General features: G+C 38.1%; 1 protein-coding gene and 1 long non-coding RNA gene across 12 annotated transcripts; one reads left to right on the forward strand and one right to left on the reverse strand.

Annotated features, from left to right (window-relative positions):
- Positions 1–167: 167 nt before the first annotated feature.
- Positions 168–27,827, reverse strand: LOC111344117 (lutropin-choriogonadotropic hormone receptor). Of its 11 annotated transcripts, none has more exons than XM_088744885.1 (15): positions 27,547–27,827; positions 11,153–11,298; positions 9,549–9,626; positions 8,473–8,544; positions 7,413–7,457; positions 7,001–7,027; positions 6,595–6,666; positions 6,015–6,086; positions 5,717–5,788; positions 5,571–5,639; positions 4,868–4,933; positions 4,448–4,519; positions 4,147–4,218; positions 3,350–3,418; positions 168–2,503 (listed from the first exon to the last, which is right to left on the reverse strand). In XM_088744885.1, exons 2-15 carry the CDS (start codon positions 11,251–11,253, stop codon positions 553–555), a joined length of 2,838 nt encoding a protein of 945 aa, XP_088601011.1. In that variant the 5' UTR covers positions 11,254–11,298; positions 27,547–27,827; the 3' UTR covers positions 168–552. The 11 variants fall into 11 exon arrangements, with proteins under 11 accessions (XP_088601011.1, XP_088601013.1, XP_088601010.1 ...); XM_088744887.1 differs by lacking the exon at positions 27,547–27,827 and adding an exon at positions 24,518–24,914; XM_088744884.1 differs by lacking the exon at positions 27,547–27,827 and adding an exon at positions 22,826–23,296.
- Positions 21,482–24,303, forward strand: LOC148716332 (uncharacterized). The gene is made up of 4 exons (XR_015995265.1): positions 21,482–22,100; positions 22,207–22,319; positions 23,364–23,435; positions 24,204–24,303. It is a non-coding gene; the product is annotated as an uncharacterized LOC148716332 (long non-coding RNA).
- Positions 27,828–27,940: the final 113 nt, after the last annotated feature.

Consider the following 27,940-nt stretch of genomic DNA (forward strand, 5'->3'; position numbering starts at 1 on the left):
TTACGAAAGATCTCGTGGACTGAATTTGACAATAATTACCTCCTTTTTCTTTAATCTATTTTGGGAGTGGAGGACAACTGACTAAAATTGTGATAAGCAAAGAAAGGTTTTCTTTTTTCCCTACCCCGGAGATTTTCCATTCACCGCTAATAGAAGTCAACTACTGCTCACCGCAATGGAGGGTTTATTTTAAATTTTTATGAATTTAAACTTTCTACTCTACAACTATTTTTTCCAAAGAATTGTTTTTCGGAGTCGTTTCAGCCGACGGTAGAGAACGCGGGATAATCTTTTCTGATGTTATAAATGTTTTCTATGCCAATGAGTGTTTGGAATATTCAGTGAAAGTGGAGAATTTGTGCCACCGGCATCTCCACGGTGTTCTCAGGGATGGCAAGAGAAGAACCTTGGAACGTGGATTACACTATCATCTACAGCCTTCAGTCCCAACTGGAAAACATAAAGAAGGTCCTATCTTTGAAGGGAACTCTATTTCTATTCTTGAGAGCGTCCCTGAATTGAACTTTAACTGTATCACTATCATAGACAATGCTAGCAGGTTGTCACCAAGACAATTGGAACCAGCAAGTTTAGGCTGTCCTTTGTGTCTTCTGTGTTTTTATTAACATCGCCTGTATCAGACTTGAGAGGCATCAGCGCTTCTGTTTCATCGCTATCTCTGCTCCTACGCGCCGCTCCATTCAAACAGGCAATCTGCCCATCCACAACAACTTCTTTGGCGGACTGTCTTCGCGCGGAAACCTTATCAAGTTCAGAATTGGAGCTTAGCGACTGGGAGGAAGTCATTTTGATTTCATTGTTCTTCATATTGATACTTGACCTGGAGTCTTCTATCTCTTTATCTCTGTCCAGGTCAAAGCTTTTTCTATGAATCAATGGGATGGTTAAAAAATTACACGTTGAACAAGATTGGCTCTCTCTCGATGAATTGGAGCAGAAATTGCTATTGTTACTCCTCGTACTCCCGTTGCGGCTTCTATAAGAGCTATGGCGGTTCTCGCTACGAAAACTGCTTTTTGGTGATACTCTAGGCGAATGGTGCGGTGACCGAGAAGAACTGAGACTAATCTTACTTCCGCTAACCCCTCGGGACGAGTTCGGTAAAGTCTCGAGTTGATCCTGTAACTTGTTACTCAATTTTTCTACAGCTGACTTACAAATACCCAGACGGTTTATTATTTCTAGTGCGTCCAACTGAAAGTGTTTCGTACCTATGGCGTACAGATAAGGATTTGTGAAGGAGTTAATTGGGTAAACAAAGATCAAGAAAAACTGCGCAGTTTTCAAATCTATTAGAGTTGTTCCGTAAACAGCTACAAGACTGACAAACGCAATCGGAAACCAGCATGCGAAGTTTGTAATCACAAGCATCGCCATTCGTCGTGCCACACGACTCTCCACTCGGTTCACGCATGCGCCAGGCACAGATCCTCCGAGACTGCAGTACATCCTACCGTAACAAAATAACACAAAGAAAAACGCCATTCCATTCGATGCCAGGACAAACGTTACGTAAGCTTTTGACAGAGTGTTTTTCACATCGAATGGAAGACATATTGCCACCTCTTGGTAACTACTCACCCCCACCAGGGGCAGGGTGGCCATTGTCAAAGAAAACGTCCACCCCACCCCTATGAGTACAATAATCTGCTTCGTATTCAAATGTTTGTTAAGCTTCAGAGGATGGACAATGGTGAAGTATCTCTCTACAGTGATGATCGTCAACACAAAGACGGAAAGCTCCGTGGAGAAAATCGATATAAATCCGACAATTTTGCATCCAGTTACGAACTGCCATCGCATGGCGAAGTTTTGGTATTCGCCCAACGAATACATATCGGCGCTCACGATCATTAACAAAAAAATACCCATGCAAAGGTTTGCAAAAGCCAGGTTACACATCAGTATCTTGGTGATGGAGATTTTGCGTTTACTCAGCAACAGGACAAATAGTTTGAACGAGTTCCCGAACAGCGCTAAGACCAACACAACCCAGGAACAAACGCGTAACGCTGTCGAGGCCAGCAAATTGCCGCACGGGTTGAATGTGTCATTTTTTTGCACTGAAGAGCAATTAAACGCTACATCGGTCTGTTCTGTGGGGGGAGTGTTATGAGGTTTGTTTGCATCGTAGCATGGTTCAGTTGGGATTTCCGTGTTGTTGCGTTTTGGTCCGACTATTTCGAAGGGATTTGTAGTTGTTGGGCGTGCTGTGGTCGTTGTTCTAGTAGCTGTCACATTACACGGTTTGGGAGTGCCGGAAGTTGACGTAAAACTTTTTCGAGTAGCGATCAGGCTACTCGAGTCATATTTAGTCTTAATGAGACAGCAGTGAAAGGCGTATTCTACACTTGCCAATGTTAGCCCTTCAAAACTGACGATCGGTATTTCCCATAGCTTCAATGCTCCTTTGATTATGAGATGCTTTAAGTATTCAAGGCCATCACCTGGCAGAAATTCGATATTAGTGTCTTGCAAATTTCTGCAAAAGATCCAAGATCAGATGTTAACTTTTCCAGTGTGGGCTTTAGTTTATTGTTGCTGCAACGGCGTCGAGAGAAACAACTTACACCGTGGTATACGAAAATTTCGTCATGCGAACTTTCTCACAACTACACTTCCAGACATAAATACTTTGGACACTTCTCTAGAAAAACGTTGCCTCTTCCCCTATCCAATAGGGACTTTAAGCAAACCACGACGGCTACGGCAACGAGAACATGGAAAAACAGTAGATCTAATTGGGAGAACAATAGCCCAGAACGTGCGTTATAAAACTTTTTACATTTCTTAGCCGTCCTTTCAAAACAACAATATGAAATCACCAAAATTTGCGTCGTCTGCGAAGCGAAACCGCGGCGGCAAATTATTTTAATTTACATTTGGAACTCGACGCTACTTTTATGCGTTATGTTGAGTTCGAGGTCTGGCGCCCTCGAGACGGTAAACACATGCAGCCATTTTCGAAATTCCAACAAAAAGTAGAAGCTCATTTTTTAATCGACGTCTTTCATGGCGTTGCCTTCCTGACTGCTTAAAGTCCCTAATGTTGCTGGGGAGGCTGTTGGTGTCCCAACAAATGTGTCTGTTAGTCTACATTATTTCCAACAAAACAACTTCGACCAATTTTAGGAAAGGAATACATACTAATTTCTCATATCATTTAGTTTTCTTGGTTGATTTGTTATGTTGTCCTTTGTATGTGCCTGTTCCAAACGGATTGTTTCGTTGTCCCAAGAGGTCCACCCGAGGGAACTTACACAACGCAAATCACATTTAGTTTCTTTCCCAGATATAATTAAATTTTATGTATCACATCTAAACTTACAACTTTGTAATCCGAGGTCCTTTGAAAGCTTCCCGACGTATTTCTTTCAGATTTCCTGCCCTAAACGATCTGTTAACATAAACAGAATAAGGATCCGTCCTTTTCCACTCACTCTCAGCAAATCTCAACCATAATACATATGAGGAAACTAATTCTGCCGAAGACAGAATTATCAATGTACTCTTAAATTAGAATCATCGAAGGAGTTCACTGAATATGCCTTGTTGGATTCCATAGCATTCCTCTTTTTTTCCAACCTTTCTTCAGTGAAATAATGGGTTTTTTTTTAATTGTACGGGCAAGATAAATTAACTTTCTTTGAATACTTTCCTCCTGTTCCTCAGGAATTCTAAAACCCATGAGTGGCGTTATTTTTATTTACGGGTTTTTAAAATTTGTTTGAAAAAAAGATAAAAATGAAGATTTATTCAGTTATATATATCATGGCTGTGAAACTGTTAGATTCTACCACAGGTTTAATTTCCAGGGCCATGACTAAACTCTTAAAGGAGCTGTTTTTTTCATTTTTATTTTTTTTTCGCATGAAACGTTGTAAACGAGTCTTACAACGATTCTTTTTTAACCGCTGATAGAACGCTTTTTGACGGGTAACGAAAAACCAAATCAAAGTTATCACGACGGCCAATCAAAAGAAAGGAGCCAATGAGCATCTGATTGGTTGGGAGAGTGGTGTGAGAGTGGTGTGAGATTTCTGAACCAATCAGAGCGAAATAAAGCGAAACTAAAGCAATCGAAACTCAATTGAAATTGCTTCAGTAAAACTGTTCAGTACTTACAAGGTATGAAGTCGGGTGTTATTGACAAACACTCTGTTCTCGAGGGTAGTAATCTCTGTATGACGCAAATGTCTGAAAGGAAAGTAAGTCAGCGGTAAGAATCCTCTTTTTAACCAGGCGGGGGGAGAAGGGGGGAGGTTTCCGAGGAATTCTGAAATTATCAACTTGGCTTCTAGTATGAATTTTCCTCTATTATACCAAGATCTTCCGCATTCACATCAAAATGGTGTTGTTTTATCACAGCAGGTATTGCTAACTAGGAGGTCTTTTTAAAAAAAATTTCACAATATGGTCAACTTACAGTTCTTCAAGGTCATGATGTTTTCCCAGCGCTTTGGCATCAAGCTTCGTTATTGGGTTTGAAGACAAATCTCTGCAAGAGAGTATTAGTGACTTAGAACTTGGTAAGAGAAAAAAGAGAATGATTAACCAAAAACGCACAAAGATGGTTTAAGATGCAACGGTGATATCGATCAGCACAAGGCGCATCATGACCTAATTCAAAACGGTCACCTTAAAATAGTTTGCCTAGCTACTAAAATATGTGACGTCGTTTTTTCCTCCAACAGACCCAATAGGGTGTGATATTCCACTGTAGCTAGGAAGTGACTATTGTTAACTTGTATGCACAAAGTTACCTTTAGATTATGATCAAATTACTAACGTACGGTCACGTACTGTAGGATTCACTCATGAAAAAAAAAAACAAAATAACACGTACAGGTAGGCAATTTTTGAGGGCTTCCTAAACACAGGCATCTCCTCAAGTTTGTTATCTTTTAGGTGCCTGTGAAATTAAATAAAGAGTTTGAGTAATGCATAAAGGCCCTTAGGGCTACCACGATCTAGAAGGGCCACATAGGCGTGCAAAGCTCCTCATATGATGGGTAGCTATCTTAGAAATGCGTGTCGTTAAACTAATACCAATGAGTCTAAACCAGTAACGAGACGAATCAACTCGAATTAAAAAAAGTACATTATTAAGGGGTCAAGTTGTCCTATAGAAAGTTTTTTTACGAGCCAAGTGGTCCATTCAGGCCGGCTCTTAACTCCGGTTTTCGCAGCAGGAAGCGACTAGGAGCATTTTTACTCCCCCCTGGATGGGATGCTAGTCAATTGCAGGGTTACCCCCCCCTAGCAGGGTAAAGAGAGGCCCTGTGAGAGTAAAGTGTCTTGCTCAAGAACACAACACAACACAATGTCCCCGACCAGGGCTCGAACCAGGACCACTCGATTCAGAGTCGATCGCACTAACAATGAGGCAAACGCGCATCCTTTAGTTTCCCTGTAGCGTGCATTTGTTTTTCACTAATAACATAAATCACAATTCAAGACTTGCTTCTACGAAACTTGCGAAAACCGCTGTAACGATAGCAACAGTGCAGCTTAGCTGGGAAGAAAACTTCAACAAAAGTTATACTCACAAAACATTTATATTAAGCTCATCCAAGGCACCAGGAGCAATGTCTTTCAAGCCATTGTTCTCCAAAGATCTATTTGAAACAACAAACATAGCTTTCATGGTCGAGGAATAAAACGTCACGGTCGTTTTCAATAAATTTGTACTCACAACTCCGTCAGTTTCTTGAGTCCGGTAAAGGAGTTCTTTTCAATTTTCGTGATGTGATTATAGTTCAAGTATCTGCGGTTATTAATAGATTACTATTAATTACTATTACAATTGATTACCAATATTAAGACAGCTGAACGTTAATGATTGAGTTTGTTTCAATATTTTGGACCTCCTAAGGTACCAGGGGAAAATCATTTAAAGCCCCATCGTTGTTCATAAATCTATTTTAAACAAGAGAACAAACACTTCTTAGTCATAAAAACTTTATGAATAGTTTTCATAAATTTGTACTCACAATCTCTTCAGCATCTTGATTCCGGATAACGAGGTCTTTTCAATCCTCTGGATTAAATTATTGCTTAAATATCTGCAATTGTTAATGGTCAGTTTTTCTAGTTGTACAAAACTTTTTTAAAAAATTCAGCCAGCTGAACGTGAATGATTAGCTTTACTTTGATATTTTGGAGCTCCCAAGATCTGACTGCTTGTGCAAGTTCTGCTCAAACTGGTCAAAAATAAAAAAGCTTTTTTTTATCGAGTTTTGAAACTAATCCGAGAAAGCATTTGTTTTTCTCTATTTCATTATGTGATTGGTCGAAAACTTAAACAATCCCCTCCCACACCTACCCTCCCCTCCCTTCACCTCCCCTCCTCTCACCTCCCCTCCCGCCACCAATTAGAAGCAAAACTGAAAGGCAATCGGGCACGGTCACGCTGGTTTTCCCGCGCTTTCAGCTTTCCCGCGCTTCAGTTTACCAACACACCTTTTACCGATGGTTACTTGGTTCTTTTAAGCTATTACAATCTCTTTGGTTTTTTTTCTACGTCATCTGATCGAAAAGTGCTAACAAAAAAGATGAATAAAAGAGACTTACAAATGTTTCAGTGAATGAAGTCCTTTGAAAGCTCCTGGAAAAATACTGCTTATTTTGTTGTGTTCAAGATTCCTGAATTACAAAATAATTTCAAGTTTATATAATAATCCATATTGGTATATACAACACAGGTGAATAGTTCCTCTCGTGCTGACTAATTGCTAGTTCGGAAGTGATCAGACTGTTCACCCCCGAAAAGCCGGAAAGACAAACTAGCTCGTCAAGAGTTAATTGCTGGATATTTTTCGGTATCCTGTCAGAAAGAAACTAATTCTTTGGTTTTCGTGTGGTATAAACTGAAACAAATATTCACCTCAGTTTCAGTGGAAATTGTGGATATAAGGTGTTTCAGTCATAAAACAAAAGAAAAAGTTATCATTTGAGAAAAAAATAAAAAACAACTTACAAATCTTCTAAAGCGGCAAGAGTGGAAAATTAACAAATGGTAAACACCACAGCGTACACTATTGAGTTATGGATGCACGCGGGAGGTTGCTAAGCACGAAAGAAGCGTAAGAGTCGCTCGAGGCGATAGCCGAGAGCGACTCTAGCTTCTTGAGTGCTTAGCAAACCTCCCAAGTGCATCCATAACTCAATAGTGTACGCTGTGGTGTTTACCATTTGTTTTATAACATAACATTGATACATTGTAGCTAAAGAGTTCCCGTTTATTTAACAAATCTTACGCGACCAGAAAAAACAAGCGCGCGCGGAAAAATAGTCTTTGCATTTGCTCACGTCAGCAGCGTACACCCATGGGCAAATGGGGAACGCTAAATTGACCAATCAGAGCGCGCGCTTTACTTTGGTTATGTTATAATGTTTCTTGGGGAATAGTTGAGATGAGATTTCTGTCGAGAACTCTGCGGTAAGAAATTGTAGAGTTTTCGAGTTGTATTTTTACTTTTTATTATATGAACCCTTTCAACTTGGGAAGATCTGGCCCCCCAAGAGCCGATTCGCACGTGAAGAAATCTCATTAACTTGAAAAGTAAATTATTGTGGAATCTCTGATGATAAATCAAATTTTAGAAAAAGACTACACATTCCTCAAATATCGAATGGATACCTCATACATGTCTCCTAAATTTTCTGTCCTGACCTCACTAAATCTATCCAAAGATCATTTTCATAGTACTGCTATGAAACTAGTTTAAATTTAAATGTTTGTTTGTTAAAGATTTTATTGTTCAAAACTCTAGAGGAAAATGAAAAACTGCTGAAATTATATTCTCTTGTAGGGTTTACCCTTAAACTCCCAAAAGTGATTAACATGTAACTTCTCCCTACAAGATCCATACATTATCCAGCAAACAGGTAATGAGAATACTCAAACTTATCAGCTAGAAGTTGTTATTCTGATCTAACACTAAATTTTCTTAATCAATTTACAAGGAAATAAATAAATAATTAAATTATTAACTTATATTGCGCTAACATTAAAATACATTTTCATCAGCGCAGAAACTACCCATCCAACCCCAGGAGAGGACATCCACCACACAGTAATGTCGTGCGTGGGAAATTAACGTCTCCTACCCCTAACCCTGCAGGAGACGGGGCCTACAGTTCTATTCGTCCTTATCCGAGAAGACTAGAATATCTATCCATTTCTTGATATTATAGAAAGGTAGCAAATTCTCCTCAGTTATTTAAGACCACGAGTATTGGTCCGGCCGGGTCTCGAACCCTCGACCTCCCGCACAACACAATCCGGCGCTCTAACCAATTGAGCTAACCGGGCATAGCAGCTAGAGGAGAGAATTGATAATCAGATCTTGGGAGATAAAGGGTTAGCTGCACTGAAAAAAAAACCTTGTGACAATAATTAACAACATCACGCCATCAATAAAGAAAATAGTAATCATAAGCACTTACAATTCCTTGAGATTCTCCAAACAAGCAAACATGCTTTCATTTAAATCTGCAATTCTGTTATTCGAAAGACGCCTGTGAAATGAAAATAATTATAAACACCTGATCTATTTATAGCATCCTGAAGAGATGATAATCTTATAGAACGAATCTGTTTTATCCCTAATGCGTCGATTGATTCGAAGCTTCAACATCCCCCAACCGGGCAAACCCCCGGGGCATTTGAACTTTTCAAGATTGCTTTGTTCACATTTCCACCCCTTCGGAGCATATTTTGTATTGAAATGCCCTACTGAAGTGCCGGATTTGAGGTTCAATTTTTTTCTGTAAAAGTCAAAATTAGCGACCGCAACTTTCTAGACATTAGAGACCTTACGCAACCACGATGGCGACGGCAACGAGAACGTGGAAAAAACAAGAGATCTAATTGGCAGAACAATAGCTCAGGACGTGCGTTTTGAAACTTTGTACATTTCTTAGCCGTCCTATGCAAAACAACAACGTGTAATCGCCAAAATTTGCGTCGTCAGCGAACCGAAACCGCGACGGCAAATTATTTTAATTTCCATTTGGAACTCAACGCTACTTTTATACGTCATGCTGAAGTTGAGCTGTAGCGCCGTATAAGACAGTAAGCTCCTGCAACCATTTTTGAAATTCTAACTAAGAGTAGAAATTCATTTTTTAATCGAAGTCTTCCTTGGCGTTGCAGTCCTGATTGCGTAAGGTCCCTATTGACAAAGCTTTAAAACCTAGACCTAGTGGACCTTTTTTTCTGAGCCAGTCGCCCGCGAAAGTGAACTCTTTACCTTTACACACCTCCAAAATCGAAAATATAACGGTTGGATTCCGCTGGAAAAACTTGACACTTCCGGGTCGAATTCCTCACCTTATCCAGGCAAAGTTCAAGTTTCCCGTCATCCGGGCACTGACGACAGTCAAATGCCCGTGGCTCGCCCGGAAGGGGATGGGGGTCATGTTGAAAGTTCGAATTGATCAGAGCCCAAACTAGAAGCTAAAATTCTTTAGCTCATAATCTTATTGTAACAAATAAGTATGCAAGAATAAAATTTACTCACAAGATAGTTATATGTTCTGTTGCATGTTCTGTTGCGTTGTCACATGAAATCGTAGTGCAACCTTGATTGCTTCTGTCGCTGAAATCAGATTAAAAGGTAAAAAAATAATAGCAACTCTATGAGTATAATAAAAGCAGTTTCCGTTATTCTGAATCTTGATTAGAATACGTCGTAGCTTGGCTTAAACGTAAGTAAATTCAGCAGAAAGAGAGCTCTGAAAAAATTTAGTTTCAACGACGCCCGTTTCCACACCTCACCTCCCAGGTAGGGACTGGGTCCTACAGGTACCTGCGTTCGAACCTTGGAAGCCACGCGTTAGAAGCGTTGTAGGATGTCGGTTTTTTTTTCTTTTTGAATCATCTTAAAAACTGTTTAAGAAGCTTCAGTGCATTCACAGTCTAATGTAAATAATTTCACTAAATTGTACAATACATTTTCGTCATTTTGTTGTTAAAAATTGCAATTCAAACAGCATTACCCTTTGATCGCATTTCCATATCTAGTTCTTCATTTTAGCGATTGCTCGTTACTGTCTCTTAAAATTCACGTTTATTTTCCGGATTTTCGATTTGATCTAGATTTTGCTCTGCAAGAAAGCTGGTACCGACTACGATGTTTTGAAGTTTCAAGTGTATACGATAATCTAGATTAAGAAAGGAACAACTGAGCTTATCACTTCTTGCACGCAATTGAGGCTTGACGTTACAATTCTTTTCAGTGCCCACATTTCTGGTAAAATTCCAGTTTATTTTCCGTCTTTTTAAATGCTGATTTACACTTTCTTGTTCAAGTGAACTGTTTTGAGCGTAAGTGTTTTTAAAGGGTTTGAAAACTTCCACGAGTGATCAAGACAGAATTTCTCCTTTCTATATCCATACTATATCAAGCTGACAAGTGATGAGCTTTGAGGCAAAAAATATCAACTACGGGTTTATGAGTTGGTCCAATACTGACCAAATTCTCCAGCTTATGTTATGAAAATCCTTTAATCTGGCCATGCACGAAATGTAAATGTGCCGTTAGTTGTATGAAAAGTGTTAAATAGGGCGAAATTTCTTTTTAATAATTCCTTATTCTCAAAGCCATAAAGGTTCCTTATCTGATAAAGGTTTTTCATTAGAAAAAAAAAAGAAAAAAGGAATAAACAGCAGCATAGAATGATAACAATGAAGTTGGAAGGAACTCGAGAATATGAAACATTTAACCAACCAACCTATTAGCTTTGCCATGCTGTTTTTTTTTCATGTCGTTTAAGTTTCCAAAATAAAATGGGTTTTCCTCTCGAATTCCCTTTATATTTGGATGTAAAATCATAAAGAAACCTAACAAACGTTCCCTTCCGCGTCAATATTGGGCCGCACAGTATTTTTCTGTTCAAAGAGTTCCTGCCTTGTAAATGGCGCTCATGGCGAATTTACCCTTCAGTTATACGACGCTGTTTGAACTTCGAAGGTGTTCCTTACCAAACACACGAAACATGCACCTTAGATAAATAATCCGTTTGCTTTTGGTTTACAGGAACGAATTTGAAATATTCTCGCTTGAGAAATTCATGACTGTTGACGCGTATTCAGTTAAGTTGTGGATACGCATATTTAACTCACACAGTTGTTGAATTCCCTTCAGGCCGAATTTCGCAGATTTTCTCTTCTTTGGTTACGGAGACGCTAAGCAAACACAGCAGCAATACGAAGTACAGTGTCATTTTCTTCTTTGTTATAACCTTGAATCCCTGCTGAGGGCGGGACACCTAAAAGTAAATAAGATTTTTCAGAAATTGTTAAGCGCTTCACAAAAACGAATTCAACATTTATGAAGTACTTGAGTGTAATACTCACCAACAAGCAATTCTCGCTTAGAGTAATAATAAGATCTAGGAACATTTCATTTTCTTTGGAAGACAACTGACTAAATGTTAAAGCAAACGAAAACAGCGCGATCTGAAGCGGGGAGAACTCGACTGAACTATTCCCCGCTAGCATTATTTGAGTGTAAGAGGGTTTTCTTGAATTTTATTATTATGACCTTAATACATGCAAGACCAGAACGACTCTTGTTAGCACAAAAGCAATTTCCTTAGCGCGTCAAATGTTGAATTAAGGTACAAAAATGGCTATGATGATAAATGGACCCGCTTTGCGTGAGATAATTTCCGTGCGAGAGTTCCTAATCAAGATTATTATCAAAAGATAAGATCGAGTTTAAGAACGTCCGTGCATTACGGGGAATATTTCCTCCAGTGCATATGCGTTGGAGTCAGTATTCTATGGTTTCTTTGTTCTTTATATTAATATGCAAATTTGGTGCGTGAATCTAAACAACAAGTACATGATTATAAGGTGTTAAATTATATGATAGATTTATTTTTCGTTTTGTTTCCCACAACTTAGTCTTTGTGGGCGCGCAATGGAATCTTCAGAAATTACCAGCATAAAGTGCATCTGCTCTCATCCAACTGGGGAAAAGAAAATCTAATTCAGAAAGCTACACGAAAAAGCAAAATTTTCGTTTTTTGATGTTACACGATTTTTCTTTTTTATTTGGTACATAATTGTAAAAAAATGTGTCAAAGATTCATCAAAGCATCTTATGTAGGATCAACATGGAAATACTGGTAATCCTTTAACTTCGAGTATAGATTAACATTTAATTTCTTCTTACGACATTGATACCTTATTATCTGCCTAGAGCGGTTCGCGCCGACCTATAAAATCAACCAATCAAATCGCGGTATTACCTGACCGCGCGGGGCCCTATATTATTTTGTTACTTTCGGACTGGAGGCCCGCTTCTCGAAAGTCCCGGTAACTTAGCGAGCCCGAAGCCATGTTTTAAAATCAAAATTTAAAGGATAGGTAAGCGCTTTATGGCTCTCAAACCAGTCCTTTTTGTTTCTTTGGCTGATAGTTTTTATTGCATCATTTTCAAAACTTTTGAAATCCCCATCTTGAATGAAAAACAGAACAGCTCTACGAGCCTGTTAAGTTACCTGGAGAAACAATCCCCGGGTAGTCTCCCGAATTATCCCGCGCGAAAAAGGTTTTTTTTTTTTCGTATCAAATCAAGATGACGGTTCAAGTGAAAGCTCTTCCTTACAGGAATACAAGAATGATCACATAGATTTGTCGCCTCCTTATCAGTTTCGAATGAGAAAAAAATCCGACCAGGAAGATCACCCTTCCGAACAAATATTCTGGTAGCAGATAAACCTTTCCAGTTATTGCCCTGACGAAGGGAAATAGCTCGAAACGTCAGTTTGAGAAATTCTTTACGATGGACTTTTTACGTTTATCAACTCCGTCAGTTGATAAACCAAATTATAAAGCAGAATCTGTTGACTTCCAAGCCAAGTTTTACGTAATTTGGAGACTGCCTAAACCGGTAAATATCATTATTTAATTTACGGTGCAATTTTTAACTATAGCTACGATAAGACTTGACAATGATTCAAATATCTTTCGTAATTTTGCAAGGAAATCTGCAAAATTATCTGTCTGGTAAATGAATTGAGGCCCGAGGCCGTTTTCTTTCCATGGGTATGGCCTTCGTTTTTTTTTTTTTTTTTTTTACACCCAAGAAAATCGATCTTGTTTCGCTTCCATCGGCTTCTTGTTTGGATAAAGCAGTGGCCTTTTACTAAAACGTTTAGAGCAGGAAGCAACTTCTGGGTAAATTTTCCAATGTTTTTAGATCAGTAAGAGAAAGGTGCAAAAAAAATTACCTATATAAATTCAATCTTGATGTCTGAAAAAGTTCTTGATAAGAAAATAACATTGTTTTCTGAAGGAGTGCTTTGGGGTATGATTGTCATTGAGTCCTTATTGTTCTAGGAAGACACAGATCTGAGTTGATTTCACTTTTTCAAATTGAGATCTCATTTTAGATGTAGTGAAAATTTGTCAGCCCTAGAAAGTAATTACATTTGCCACTTTTGCAAAGCATTACTTAGCACGCGCTGCTTGCCTGTCAAGCCTTCCCATGACAACTTCTCAAACGCTGTCCTCACTGAAGGAAAAATTCTTAAGAAAAACATTAATTACTTTCATGTATTTGACATATGACTGAATACATGAGTAGCACTGGTAAATAAAAAACTCAGTATTATTGATTGTGTTCATGAAAACAGTAATGTTTTCGCCTGTACAAAATTGCAATATCGAAAATGTGTCATTGAGACAGGTAAATGAAGTTATGCTTGACGATTAGAAAGTTTCTCTCTTTACAATACAGATTAAATTCAGGATTCTTGATCAAACTTGACTGAAGCGTGTCCGGTAAGAAATAATTAAGACGTACTCCGATTCAACCTTTGGTTAATTGCACCGTTCTAACTTGAGTAGCACTTCCCTTTGGATATGGAACGCCAAACTTGCAAAACAGAATGGACGATACGCGATATGTATTGAATGCATTTGACGAAACCAAGAGTGGACTTTACAGCCTGCTACGAATTAAATTCGATATGACACTGTAATGAATTGTGTACAAATCTACAGATAGCTTGGCTTTAAATTGCTTCTCGCAAAAAAGACCCTTCCGAATGGAGCGCACATGTAAAGACAACCGTTTTTGAAAGCGGAACCTAATACCTTTCACAAATTTAAAACTTCGTTATAATCCGGTTTTGAAATAAATTATGTTCAAATTACAGATGACCTTGTAGAAATATATATGAATAGACAGAGAAAAGCCGACATACAGAGTTGAGTATTCGTATACAGCAGCAAGGTAAATTTGTAATTGTTCCGTTTTGTATCGTGTTATGCAACATTTACAGACAATTTTCCATTAAAACAAATTGAAATTGCTCTGTGCAAAAAAAAAACTCATTATTTCCGCGAACTGAGCCGACAGTCATGCAAAAGCATCCTTGAGAAGCATGATTTAGACTCTTCTTAAGAACAGATTCGTTGTTGATGGTTTTTTGTAACGGGTCATTTCAAATCAAAGACGGCTTCCTATAAAAACATATTAATGAAACTAACTATATTGAGTAAAAAAGAAAATCCTTATGGTAAAATTAGTCCAAATTTTATACAGCAGTTTTCACGGCCGACGCTTTCCAAAAGTGTGCTTTGTTGCATATTAGTACAACCACCTATTTGGGTTGAAAATTTAAAGCTGAGAAGAAAATGAAATAGGCGTATTTTAGGGCGTAATCTTGGACAACCACTGCTATATGGAACATTAGTCAGATATTGCAATATGTGCGATTTTTGCCCTTCGTTTGGACAGGAAAATAGCACGACATTTATTGCGCGTAGAACTAAATGGCTTTTGCGTTTCGTAAATTATGCAAAATTGCGCATCTTTTGATTACAAATAATTCCTTGTATAATATCTATGCCAGAATAGGAAAGAAAATGTGAAACGATTACCTGGTATGGAAAGACGATTTAGCCAACAAAAGGATGGAATTAGGATTTTTGTCGCGGACTCAATTAATTCAAGCGAACAATTCATCCAAGTTGGTCCATGTACTCAACGCAGCTCTGCAACTAAAGTCGTCAAACTTGGTAGTTTGGTAAAAATGATCGCATTGTCGCTATAGAATTTGATTGGTGGAGCAGTTTGCGTAGATTCTAACGCATGTGTCAGCGTGTAAATTATAAATCAAATAAACTGCAGCTGGATAAACGAGTTTGGTCCAAGTAAAATAACCATGTTTCTAAGAGAAATATCATGAATTGCCTAAACGTGACAAGCGCTTCGCAAACTTCATTTTACAGCTAATCGAGACGTGACTAATTTAGGTATTCCTTAAGAGGTTCTCAAATAATACGGCAGGAATCGAAATGTTCAAATTGGACTCAAAAGTGAAGTTTTGTTGCGCAGAATTTTCACCGTTATGTGAGATCAGACAAAACATTGACACCTTTATGTTGCGGATCATTAAAGCGGACTCATTTTACAAATGGTCCAGGAAAACAAACCTTTAAAACCATTTTCAAGTGTAACACCTTGCAGTCATGATATCCCGCCTCCAAGTTTTAGTTGTCGGGTTCTCGGACGCCTTAGGAAGTTATAGCAAATAGACTTGGCCAAGGGTTTCACGGAAAATGAAAACCCGGAAATTGTGAATGGCAACTTTGTCTTCCGCAATATTGGATATTAGACGTTTGGCCTACAAGTGCGGTAGTATTTGTTCAATTTTGTTTACTCGCGACAGGTTTGGTTGAAGAAAATTTGAGATGTGAGAAGTTTAATCCGATTCGTGCTACTACAGTCGTCAGGCAAACAATTAATCAATTGTAGCAAAGAAGTTTCAAATTGAAACTTTAGACAAGCTTTTAAAAGTACGCTTATTATTTTTGGAGTGCAATTTGCTAAAAGAAGCGCAACGGCCAATCGAAAGGGTAATAATTATCTCAAGGAGGGAAATAAGAACTCCGAGTACGGTAGCAGGCATGGGGGTGATCAGACCGACCAATTATAAGGTGCGATAAGTATATATATATCACTCTGTACCTGATTGGTAGAGTGGATGACGCCAATTTACTGGACCAATCATAGAGTTTACTCCCGGCTGCTCCCTCCGGCACAATTCAGAAGAACTTTATGCTCTAGATAATTCCATATCACAATATTCTGAGGGTTAAACTTTTTCACTTTATATGAAGAAAGTTCTGTTTGTTCTAAGCTAGAAACCACAGGAATTATTTATTGCATTCAGTACAGCTTTTGAACTTAGTAGGTACCAAAAGAATCCCGAGAAGGAAAGACTGCATGTATATTCAAGGATGACTTGGTCTTATCAACTGAGTTGATAGGGAATTTAAGCAGCCATGACGGCAACGGCAACGAGAACGTGGAAAAACAATAGATCTAATTGGCAGAACAATAGCCTAGCACGTGCATTTTTAAACTTTAATTTGCACATTTCTTAGCCGTCCTTTGCAAAACAACAACGTGAAATCACCAAAATTCGCGTCGTCTGCGAACCGAAACCGCGGCGGAAAATTATTTTACTTCACATTTGGAACTCAACGCTACTTTTATGCGTTATGTTGAGTTTGAGGTCTGGCGCCCTATGAGACGGTAAACACATGCAGCCATTTTCGAAATTCTAACTAAAAGTAGAAACTCATTTTTTAATCAACGTCTTCCGTGGCGTTGCAGTCGTGACTGCTTAAGTTCCCTGATGATGTGAAGTGGCCGCCGGCAAGATGTTTTTCAAAGCTGATGTTTCGAGCGTTACCCCTTCGTCATTCACTCCAACGAAGGGCTAAAGCTCGGAACGCTAGGATCTCCTTCAGTACATTATTGATTTAGTTGATCAAACCAACTTATCTTGTAATACTCCCTTCCCCCTCGAATTCTCGCAAAAGCCACAAGCACGAAAAACAATAAGCTACTATCATTAATTAAATTGCGTTTAAATATGTATGTAAATTTACAACGTATTTCAATACATCGAATTTGCTCTCGATCAAAGAACCGTCCGCCTATGGGCACCTCTTCAAATGTAAAATTTTGTAAACTTGTAAGTTTTTATTGTTTGTTGGCGATTTCAAAAGAACCACGGTACATTTGTTATTTTAACACGAAGCCTACTCCAGCCCGGCCTCCCTAGAAGAAAAATATATGATAATTGCACCTTGATAAGTCATGATGGTGACTTTTTAGTCTCTAGGATGATCAGCAATACTGTGCTATATACGCGGCACCGTAACTGTTAAGTACCGGTGTGGACCCCTTAGAAGAGAACAATGTTTCGATTATGTTACAAAAGAACGTAACTAACCGAGAAATATTTGAACAAACAATTTTTGTACGATTTAGGCTACAGAATTGCAACCTAAGTTCGTTTACGGAACTAACTCAAAACTTCATATTTTTGTTTTGTTTTGTTTTTTTCTCGCTATTCAATTTTTGTTTCTATAGATATCAAGCAGCATTTAAGTTTAATGTCGCAAGTCTTTTATGTATGTACCCCACGCTTCTGATTTTGAAACAAAGCTAACACAAACCATAATAAGGAAAACATTTTGCATCTTCAATAATTGAAACAGTTTAGCGGGCTCATTATTAATTTATGTCAATTTTTTCAATGTTGGAAGAATCACCATGCATTTAGAATATATGTTTTCTCTTTGCAATATTAATGATAAGGTGTTTACCAAAAATTTACCAGCCACCTCTAAGTCTTACCGAGACAATTTGTTAGTTTTAACTTTAATTTTCATTTTAAGAGAACCTGGGTCCTTAAAATTCTGTTTGTTTTTTAGCAGGTAGTCATGGCAAAATTGCTAGTTGACAGGCCAAGAAGGTTGATTTTTTTCACTCAGTAACATAAAAGGAAGGTGTTCACCGTATTGTGGAAACAAAAAGTGATTAACCAAACTAATCATGCATTGATCACTGACACCTCTCTTTAACAACCCAAACTAAAAATAGTTTTAAAAGTCTTTTTAAGAAAATATGTTATTCGCATCATTTCAGGAAGCAGGTGTTTCTTCTAAGTGTTCAAAATTGTTCTCAGTCAGCTTTGGTATCATAATTTTTATCATTTCACTTCTTTGTACAAGCAGCCTAAGATTGCGAAATGAATCTGGCAAAATAAAATCATGTTATCTAACATTTTTTGAGACTTGTTTTTATGTCATTGTGCCCATTTATATATGCGCACTATCGGCGCGCATCATTTGTTCGCCATACTATTCTTCATGGCACTTCCTATATATTGCACTGACAAGAAGAAGCTATATCAAGAACTCCTTAGGTGACATCATTTCTTTTAATCTCGTGACCTTATTGTTCCATTCAACGCTGACACTGCAAGGAGAAATCATTTTAAAAAGTTAGGGTTTAAAAGGTTCAAGTTAAGTGAAGCATTCATCCGAGATATTTCATGATCAAGCTCGATATTTGCAATTCGTTTCAATCTTTTCCAGCCAACATCCTTGTTCTTTCTTAGTTCCAAAACATATTGTGGTTTTTCTTTAAGTCAGAGGTCGGTTTTCCAATCCCCCTCAGTAAAGGACAAATTCAACTTCAAATATCCCAGTACATGAAGTCATAACTGATGTTTTAAAAAAAGCGATTTGGATCATAAATGAGCGAAAAGTAGCCTCGATGACCCGTTTTGATCGTAGTCACGAAATTCACGAGCAATTCAACGCGTTTTTTTTTTTTTACGCTCGCAACGAAAAGCTTTAGATACACTTTGAGTATAAACACTCTCCAATGACTTGTAAACTGGTCGTCTATTAGATCTAAAATGTCATTGAGATCTTATTGTGAATATTGCTAGCCGCTAAGGTAGCTAAGTTTGGTGTGCCTTCGATAGCTGTTTTACACTAGAAACACTAAACAACGATTCCAAAATGTTCACCGACATTAGTCATATGTGAACCGCATTCACCAAATGGAAGCGGTATATTTCTTGCAGCATGAATGTAATTTTATAAGCAAAATCCAGTCTGGGCTGCTAGCGGCCTTTCTTTTACGATGTATTCTGTCTGTTCATACCACCTGTCGCGAGAACAAAGCCTTTTAAAACATTAAAAGATATTAATGCGAGCGCCCTTTCTGGAAAACTTATCAAAAGAGTCTTCGAATTTAACGCAAAGTGGCTTCTTCTCGAGCTATGCTGACCTGAAGTGACATCAGAAACTCCTTAAATTACATTATCTCTTACGAGAGATACATTTTCTCCTGTGGTAGATCCACGAATAAAATGCATTTTATGCAAGCATAAGTGCTCTACGGATCTATGGCGCCATTGAACATTTGCATTGAATACCTTGGATGTTACTTTGCATGCGAATTTGTCACCCCAACTAGTCATTGCGATCCTCGCAGCTTTTATCTCGTTCTTTCAATTTGTGTTTTAAATCTTGGTATATACTCACATTATCTCAAAGCTTCCTTTAATTGCAAAGTAATTTCGAGGAACGCGATATATATTCAAACTTCAAAATAAACACCAGGTTTCCTAGGCTTTTGCACACTCAATGGATCAGCTATAATTGCCATCTCCCATTAAAACTAAAGAAAATCAATATTACGTCTAAAGATCTGAAGACTTCCTTCACAAGAGGCTTACAAAGAAACTACATAACTTAAAACAGCGTTTTAAACTTCTCTACGGATGTAATGATAGCTTCTTTTTTTTTCATTTTCCTCACAAAACATCTTTGAACGTAATCGAACTTGGGGGCTAAGTAAGATATCTCACCAACGAAATGCCAAGAATCTTAAGAACATCGGTAGAAAGTTTTTTCAATTTTGGCGAATTCTTTGCACACATAACAGATACTGTCTGAAAATATATAAAATATCTACGAAATGTCGATAGATTTCTAATCTTTACCTGGATATATGTAGACAAATTGTGCCTGAGTTTTTTAGTTGAGCGTATAGAGAACTTTTCCTGTTTAATGGCTCGAGAGAGACTGTCTACGATATTATAGCCTAATGGTCATATTAATTCTGCAATTAAAAAGCCGCATTTAATTTTGAGTTTCAGAAGTTTTCCCCCGCTTTTCAAGTTCAATCACAATGTTTTTGTTCAATGTTCAATGTTTTTGAAAAATTTAATTTTTTTTTTTTTGTGTGGCCAACCGTTTTTCGAAAAATATACTTTGCTTTGATCGAGGTTGTCGAATTATCACAAAATGTGATACGTCTCGGCGATAGCGGTTTCCTTTTAACAAAACCAAAAAACAGCTGCCACCGCAACTTCAGAATGATTAGCGAAATACGGACGCAAAACAACTCTTAAGTGGTCGGAAAAATATTCTCTCACATTTTTTAGATCTTGCAAGTAAGTAAACAAGTCAAAGCTAAATCATACATTTGAGTTTGTAGTTTTCCGCTTCTTCGGCGTCAGAATTTCTTATATATCCATGGCATGATCAATGATTCTGAAAAATAATTGAAAATCGAAGAGAGGCCTATTGAATTCTGAGCAGCTTTTATTGCGATTGCTAATTCATACAGAACTTTCTGAATAGCTTGATTCAAGTATTTTAAAAATATTTTGCGAATGGTGGGTTCAGTAATTACTCCTTATTCTTGCTTAATTCTAAACCTATTCAGTGACTGCTTTTTCAATTGAAGACTAACTTGAAGACATTAAAGTCAGCTTTGTAAACGTATCACTCAAAACGAGTTGGTAATTATTTAGGTCGCGATGTTACCGATCACGCATGCGTAAAATCCTGTGTAGGTGTAAAGAGTATTGGTTTGAATCTAAAACTATCGAGGAAGAAATACAGAATGGCGCCACCATGTAGAACCCAATCAATTGACCCCAATTCTCGGAGATATACTGCAGTCAGTGATCATCGAATCAAGTTACTTACTTATATGGTTCCACAGTCGTTTCTTTCTTGCCTATCTTGGAAAGCAAAAAAGACACTGTAATGCCAAGAGGTACCCGTGAGTATCTCTTAAAGATTGCCACTGTCTCTTTATTTTTCATAAATTGAGGATCGTGACTGTTTCCAAATCATTTTGGCTTCGCTATGTTCTCTTCTAGCCAAGGTAAACAAACAGTAGAAAAACAAAGGAGAAAACGAAAAAACTTGTTAACAGATGAAAGGTAATTTACATAAGTTTTCTGCTAAGAAGTGACTTTGATATATACCTAGTTGGTTCCACATGACACTCGCATTTAGCGCAGAAAAATATCAAAGAACTAAACGCTTCAACACGATACGAGTTGAAATTTTAAGGGTAGTCTCTGAAATTACAGTAAGCAAATTCTAATTATAAAAACAGTTTCTCGAAAACGAAGTCACGCAGTGCTAATTAGTTCTGCCGCAATAGCGCCGTTTCTGGATTTTCTATAAGGCTTGGTTACAAAGGCTTTTAGTGTGCTTTTAGTGCGAAAACTGCAGTTAAGTGGTGAATTCAATCAAGAACCTTTTAGAATTTTCTTTTGGTAGGTGTAAGTGCAGTATAAGGGAGAACTTTTTAATTTTCTTTTTGAGTAGCGCTGTAAAGTTGGATCGAGTCTATATTCAGTTGAAAATCGAAGTGTTCTGCGAATGACACCAATCTTTTTCACTTCAACCGAATATTTCATAGGGTACGAAAATTCAGCTGCTTGCACTAATCGATCTCTTACGAAACGTTAAGTAACAGAACTTTTCTTAGTTTAGATTCGATAGAGCTTTTTTTCAGGCCTAACCAAACAGAAAATGTTCTTTAGGTAAACAATCCAATTTCGCATAAATTTACTTGAATTTGCAACCGAGTTTTAGGCTCATAAAACCCACGTAAATGACTCCACTCGAGGTTTAAAGGATCTGCTTTATTCCAACCGATCTATTCAAGATAGCATGTCCATCGACATCTGTAAAATATATTTCCTTCCGCTAAGAATTTTCTTGTACTTGTGTGTCTCACTCATGGTCGTCTTATCACATGAAGTATCTGATACATATTGCGCATCCCGCATAGCATTTTACGTTGTATCAAATCACGCGGAAAAGATCACGTTGTTCCTAAATTTGCGATAGTTAGGGTATTCAGGAACTTCTGGTGGCTTAACGCATCGTAACGCAAATGGACGAAAATCTCTAGCATGCACAATGATATGTGGTTTGTATGTTTCGATATCACTGATTACTCTTCAACTCGAAACATTTGTAACATAGGTACTCCGGATCAGGCGATACCCTCGAAATTTTTAACGATATTTTGTAAGATTCAGGTAACGTTAGACCGAAAACGCAAGTGTATAAAATCACGATTGAAAACGATCGAAGAAAGTTCCTGACTGGATACATGATTTTTCTCCACAAACTTCAAAGCGAATATGTAAGTAACATGATCAATATTTTTAACCACAACATTTATTTTCATGTCAGTTTTCTGATATTAATCTTAAAAATAAAATAGCTGACATCAATAACTAATGTCGCAGACTAGAAGGTGAATTGGCTTACGTCGAGAATCTAACTTGTCAGCTTATGACAACACACAAAAATAAACGGTGGTTGATTTTTAGGGAAAACTATATAATTCTGTCATTATGCCATTTCGCTTTAAGACAGAATTTACCAACCGATTGTTCAACGCAAATTCAGAACATCGTTCGGTTTCGAAAAATTTTTTCGTGATAACATGACTTACTGAACAACAGAAAACTTTTTTTCAAAGGCAAGACGAAGAAAAACTCGGTAGCAAAATGGCTGAACACTCTTAAGTCAAAAAAGTGTCATTTTGCTTACTACGACCAATAACCTGGTGTTCTGTCTTTTTGCCGCGGAAACAAGATGAGATCATCATAATATTCGTTTGGATACAACGCAAAGCTAACTTACCTTCTGTTTTGGTAGCTTAGCTTTCAGAAACGAACCATTTCAAACCCGAAGTGAAACCACGTGCAATCTGGTTTTCGTTTCGATAACACCGCTTTTAACAAGGAAATGTCTACGTGCAATCTGGTTTTCGTTTCGACAACAACGCTTTTAACAAGGAAATGTCTTCCAGTTTTGCCACAGAAGTTTGAATTAACACCGTTTATAAGACAGATTTGTACTGCGACTGGCTGTCTGCCCGAAGCACTAATAATAAGCTGAATAAATAACGCGATACATTGTTATTTCTTTCCCAACAACGCATAACGACCGCAGGATACAGGTGTTTTTTAAGGTCTGACACGCTAAATTATCTAGTGATCACAGATATGGCCATGAAATACCCTTCTTCTTTACAAATAATACAAACCTCCATTTGTGCTAAGTCCCTAGAAAAAACAATTTGACAAGAAACTGTAATGGATTTAATTTAGATGTTTTTCGGGGGCTCAATCCAAAATTAGCATATTATATAATTGATTATGGTTGTATCTGATTTCAGAAATTACCAATGTTTTACAAGAGACGCTTATTTTCTTTGCTGACATATTTAATGGAGCAAAATAAAGCGAATGTAGGTATTTCGGCAACGATTCTTCTTAAAACTGAAAAACATATTCCAGCACAATTTCGCAAAAACTTTCATTATCGACAAATCTTTGTAGGCGTTATGTTTGTTTCAGCTCTAATTAGTTTCACAAGTGTATTTCAGGAAGCATTTACACCTCTAGAGCTGGCAAGAATATTGTTTCATTCGTTTGTTTAACTGACCTCCCCGGTTCACCGACGTGGGGATCGAAAACGGCATGTTTCAAACACATTTCGATTCCATTCAAATGATTACAATTGCAAACTAGACACAAAAATGTTTGTCTACATGTCAAATTTCCTTGTTAATTACTAAGCCAGATCAAAATTATGATATGGCTTCCATGTGGATACCGTTGCCTTATCAAGGCGTGTCAGTTCATTGAATTAGGTTTGTATTTGCCCGTTGTGAGGCCTGTCACGGCGTTTCCATATATTTTTGAAATGAAAAGAAAATTTGAAGTTTGAGCTGGTCTCCTGCTGCCAAAATAAGCAAATATCTTGTAAACATAGCATCTGTTACCTATCAGCTGGTTTTGAAAAATTTCATTTGTTCCAAATCGAGCTGGGATGAAAATTAATTTTTCGATTCTATCAGGTTTTGACATGTACTTGGTTAATTGATTACTATGCCCAGCCAAATTGGGAAGTGAGTGTAACTTGTTTTCACGATAACCCTAATTACCTAAATCTCATTTGTAGGAATAAAAAGGGTGCTTTTTCTTTTCTTTTCTTTTTTTTTTTTTTTTTTTAGGTAACTCTTGCTGACAGTGGCAGATGGATAATAATGTACAAGAAGCGCATATGGGTTGAAATCCTACATACAAGAAAATAAATGAGTCTGCATTATTGAAGCTGAAAATCTAAACTGCTAGAGGATATTTACGAGCATTTTGAAATTCATATTCTAAATTTTACAATCTTTGTCTCCCCAAGAGGAGAACGAATCAAAAAAACTTAGTCTGATGAAATTGGTTGATTCATCGTATGTTGACCAAATTGCAAAAAAAAAACATTTAAATTTATAAAATTTGCTCCTTTTGAATAATTATCCGCCCTTTGTCTTACCTCTATGACACAAGAAAGCGTTGAGTTTCTGTTTCGAGTTCTACTGACACTGCAGTTAGTAAATCTTCGTTAAGAAAATCGTTACTAGCAAATTCTGAAACATATGACGACAACGATCAGAGAGATTATCGAACACTCAAAAGCCATCCGAAATAGTTTCGGAAAACAGCCGTCTCAGCGAGATGAATACGCGGTAAGTTATCTTTTTATGCGACTTTATTGACGCAACTCGCGGGCTCAAGAACTCAGTGTAATAGACAAAAGCTGAGCTGGAATCATCTTAAGTCTGGGCTTTTAGAGATCTTGTGATTTCGGGGAACCGCAAAAAGCACCTGGTCTTCTAGGGATTTGCAATTCCTTCGACCCCTAAGTGTGATTAGCATCTAATTTCTCCTTACAAGATCATCTTTGAATCTGAAACATTAAGGCCCTGTTTACAAGCAGGTAGGGTAACCCTAGTGCCAGGGTTACCTTGGCAGGAGGGTTACCCTAACGCTCCCACATTTCTTCTTTTTTCATCGACGTGTTTACAAGGCAGCTAGGGTTACCCTTGCACTAGGGTAACCCTAGCTGAGCGCTAGGGTTACCCTAGCGCCAGGGTAACCCTAGCTGCCTTGTAAACGCTCTGCTGGGGATAACTCGCCTACCCGGGACAGCTTTTTACTTGTTTCCAGACCCTTTGAACATTGATAACAATGTGTGCGGTTACCAAGCATAGGTAAGTTGTCCCGGGTGGTAGGGTACCCCTACCTGTGAAATTTTGCTTATAAACCCGGGCTATCTTTGACCCGCCTGCTAGGGTAACCCTAGCACAAGGGTTACCCTCCTTGCTCGTAAACAGGGCCTAAGGTCTCGAAAATAAAGGGAAGGATCACCAACTAAAAAAAACTCTTGATTGCTAAACAAATTCTCCTCGTCAGCACCGCTGGAAATATATAGAGATCAGTATGGAGAATATGCACACTGATGATAGGGTTTAAGGGTTAAAAAAAAAAAAAAACTTTTTACTGCAGGGACTGACCAGTTAAAGAGTTGATCTTCCAAGGTCTCGTCGAAGGTACTCCTTCGGGAATTGTCGAAGAAACTCGTTCCTCCAAGAATGGCTGGAGGTTGCTCGGGTCTAAGGGCACTTCTAACAGGGGCTAGACGGGGGTCTAGACCCTCCAGTTAGATGCTACCCCAAGGAATTGAATCTTTTTTCTTTTCAGCAAGAACTATTACGAAATAACGAAAGAAGAAGCACCAAGGTCCTCTCCGATATTTTAATGATGAATGGAACATTCCAAATACCTAATTAGTTCCGTTTTGTCGTTGGAAAATGTATACCTCGAATTTTTTTACGACAGTCACTTTTATGTAAAAAAATAAAGGGACGACAAAAATTCACGACGTAAATTAGTTATCCAAATCGTTCACACAATTCCGTGGGTTTAAGGAGAATTACGCATAATTAAAATAAAAAGAAATGAATATTCGATCCGTTGTAAATTAAACCTCATGAGTAGCCCGATTAGTATAGAACTCATTTTGGTGCGGATTCTTCCCTTCATTCATGAGGCAACTGATTAAAGCTAATTTGGTAAACCAATTTTCATGGATTAAAACATAGAACCAGTTGTCGACGAACAAGAAGCGGCTGCTCAAGAAGAGCAATTCAGAGCTCGAGAAGAAGAGAAAGAAGAATATCTGTGGAGCAGATTTTCTGGAATGGATCATCGGACAATTTATAGCATTCTTCTCCTAACAAGTCCAAAATAGTTCTCAAAAAATGGCGTATGCGCTATTGACCAAGCGTTAGGTCAAGATATATATCTTATTAACCAAGCGCGAGGGCCGCAAGGTATTATATTGAGTACCGAAGCCGTTCCGAAGAATTTCGAGATAAATTTAAATCCGATCGGATGGATCTCAAAATCAGTTTAGTATTTATCTTTTTGGTGTTTCGTCCGACCAGTCAACATCCAGCCATCTTGACCTCACCCTTGGTCAGTAACGGCTATGCCATGCAGAAGATACAGGCATGCAAGATGATGCAAGCCATGTTAAAATATAAAAAAGTTAATGTAATACCTAAAAGCACCTCCTTAAGTCATTCGAACCGTTCTAGTATGAGGAATAGGCACAATATCATTGCGGTTTCAGGGGAATAGATGTAAGTGCGAGCACTAAGCGCCATTCCCGCTCGAGGGGGGTGGGGTTTGCTATAGAATCTCATTTCTTTTTCCGCGCTTATCCCCTCCCCTCTCCGTACAAACAAGAGTCTTCACTCACCAATGTGCATTTTAGAGGATATATTCCAGGCGATCAGAAATGGAGGAACGAAAGAAACGAGGGAGGCTTTGGCCGAGTCGACCCAAACCTCTCACCGCTATTTCACTGCGCCGCTGCCATCGTACCGTTTGTCATTTCACTCCGTTTTACTGAATGAGCACATGAAACAGGCTGGCAGTGCATGGATGTGAAGTTCATCTTCGAGTGTCTATAGAATATCCCAGACTTTTCGGACTTTTTTTTAAGTTGGCTGAGGGCCCTTACGCACTAAGCAGATGTTTGTTTATTTTGCAAGGATATCAATCATCAGATCCGTTAGACAAGTAACCACAAGTGCTCTCAGTCTTCAAAGGCACCGTCGTCCTGTCTTGGACGAGGATGAATTTTTCAGTCAGATGTGAATCCGACAGATTTTTCAATTTATATGCCATGATCTGAAGGATAGCGTCAATCAAGAAAATTTGATCTCGCACTTAAAAAGCGAAATCAGATGTTAATTCTAAGTAGAGTTTAATTTGTACATCCCTGTAATTAACACTTCGTGGTTAACAAAGATGTTGATGCTTTAAGTGCGCGACTGACAAATAACGGAGCACGTATTGTCGAGATTTCTGGCAGAGCCAAACAAATTTTTTCAGCCCAGTGCGTTCGGGCCCTGATATAGCCATAATCGATTTTATTATGAAAGCTCGTATGTTACTAGAATCATAAATAAAATTACTGTAACATAAACAAACCAAACACGTAAACCTACTTACTCATCGACGAGATTACGCTGAGCACGGTAAAGAACTGAATATGGTAGAATTCCTCGTCTAAACGATCCACGAACACAGTTGTCTCAGAGCAGTCCTCCAAAAAGTGTTGTGGACTCACGAAAACGTACGCTAGGTTGAAATTCGAATCCCCTTTTCTTGATCAGACTTCAATTACCGATGGGACAGCAGTTTTGTTTGGACGATTGCTGCACTCATACGCAGACTTTCTGTCAGTTTATGGTGATAAAAGTTGAACAGCTGTACGAATGGACTCGAAAACTCTGTTATTACCTTGTTATACTTTTAGCCGTGTGAATTTTCCACGTTGGGCCTCGACGTCACTTCCTTTAAAACACACCCAGCCTTCAGATTAGCTTTCGGAGCAAGGCCAAAG

The sequence above is a fragment of the Stylophora pistillata genome, chromosome 14 (assembly GCF_964205215.1).
Source record: "Stylophora pistillata chromosome 14, jaStyPist1.2, whole genome shotgun sequence".
Taxonomy (NCBI): domain Eukaryota; kingdom Metazoa; phylum Cnidaria; class Anthozoa; order Scleractinia; family Pocilloporidae; genus Stylophora; species Stylophora pistillata.

Coding starts and splice junctions, on each gene's coding strand:
- LOC111344117 (XM_088744877.1), bottom strand. CDS start 11,431: ATGTTCCTAGATCTTATTATTACTCTAAGCGAGAATTGCTTGTTG. Junction 7,028..7,412: donor ACTATTCCCCAAGAAACATT/ATAACATAACCA, acceptor CATTTGTTAATT/TTCCACTCTTGCCGCTTTAG. Junction 4,219..4,447: donor CATCATGACCTTGAAGAACT/GTAAGTTGACCA, acceptor CTTTCCTTTCAG/ACATTTGCGTCATACAGAGA.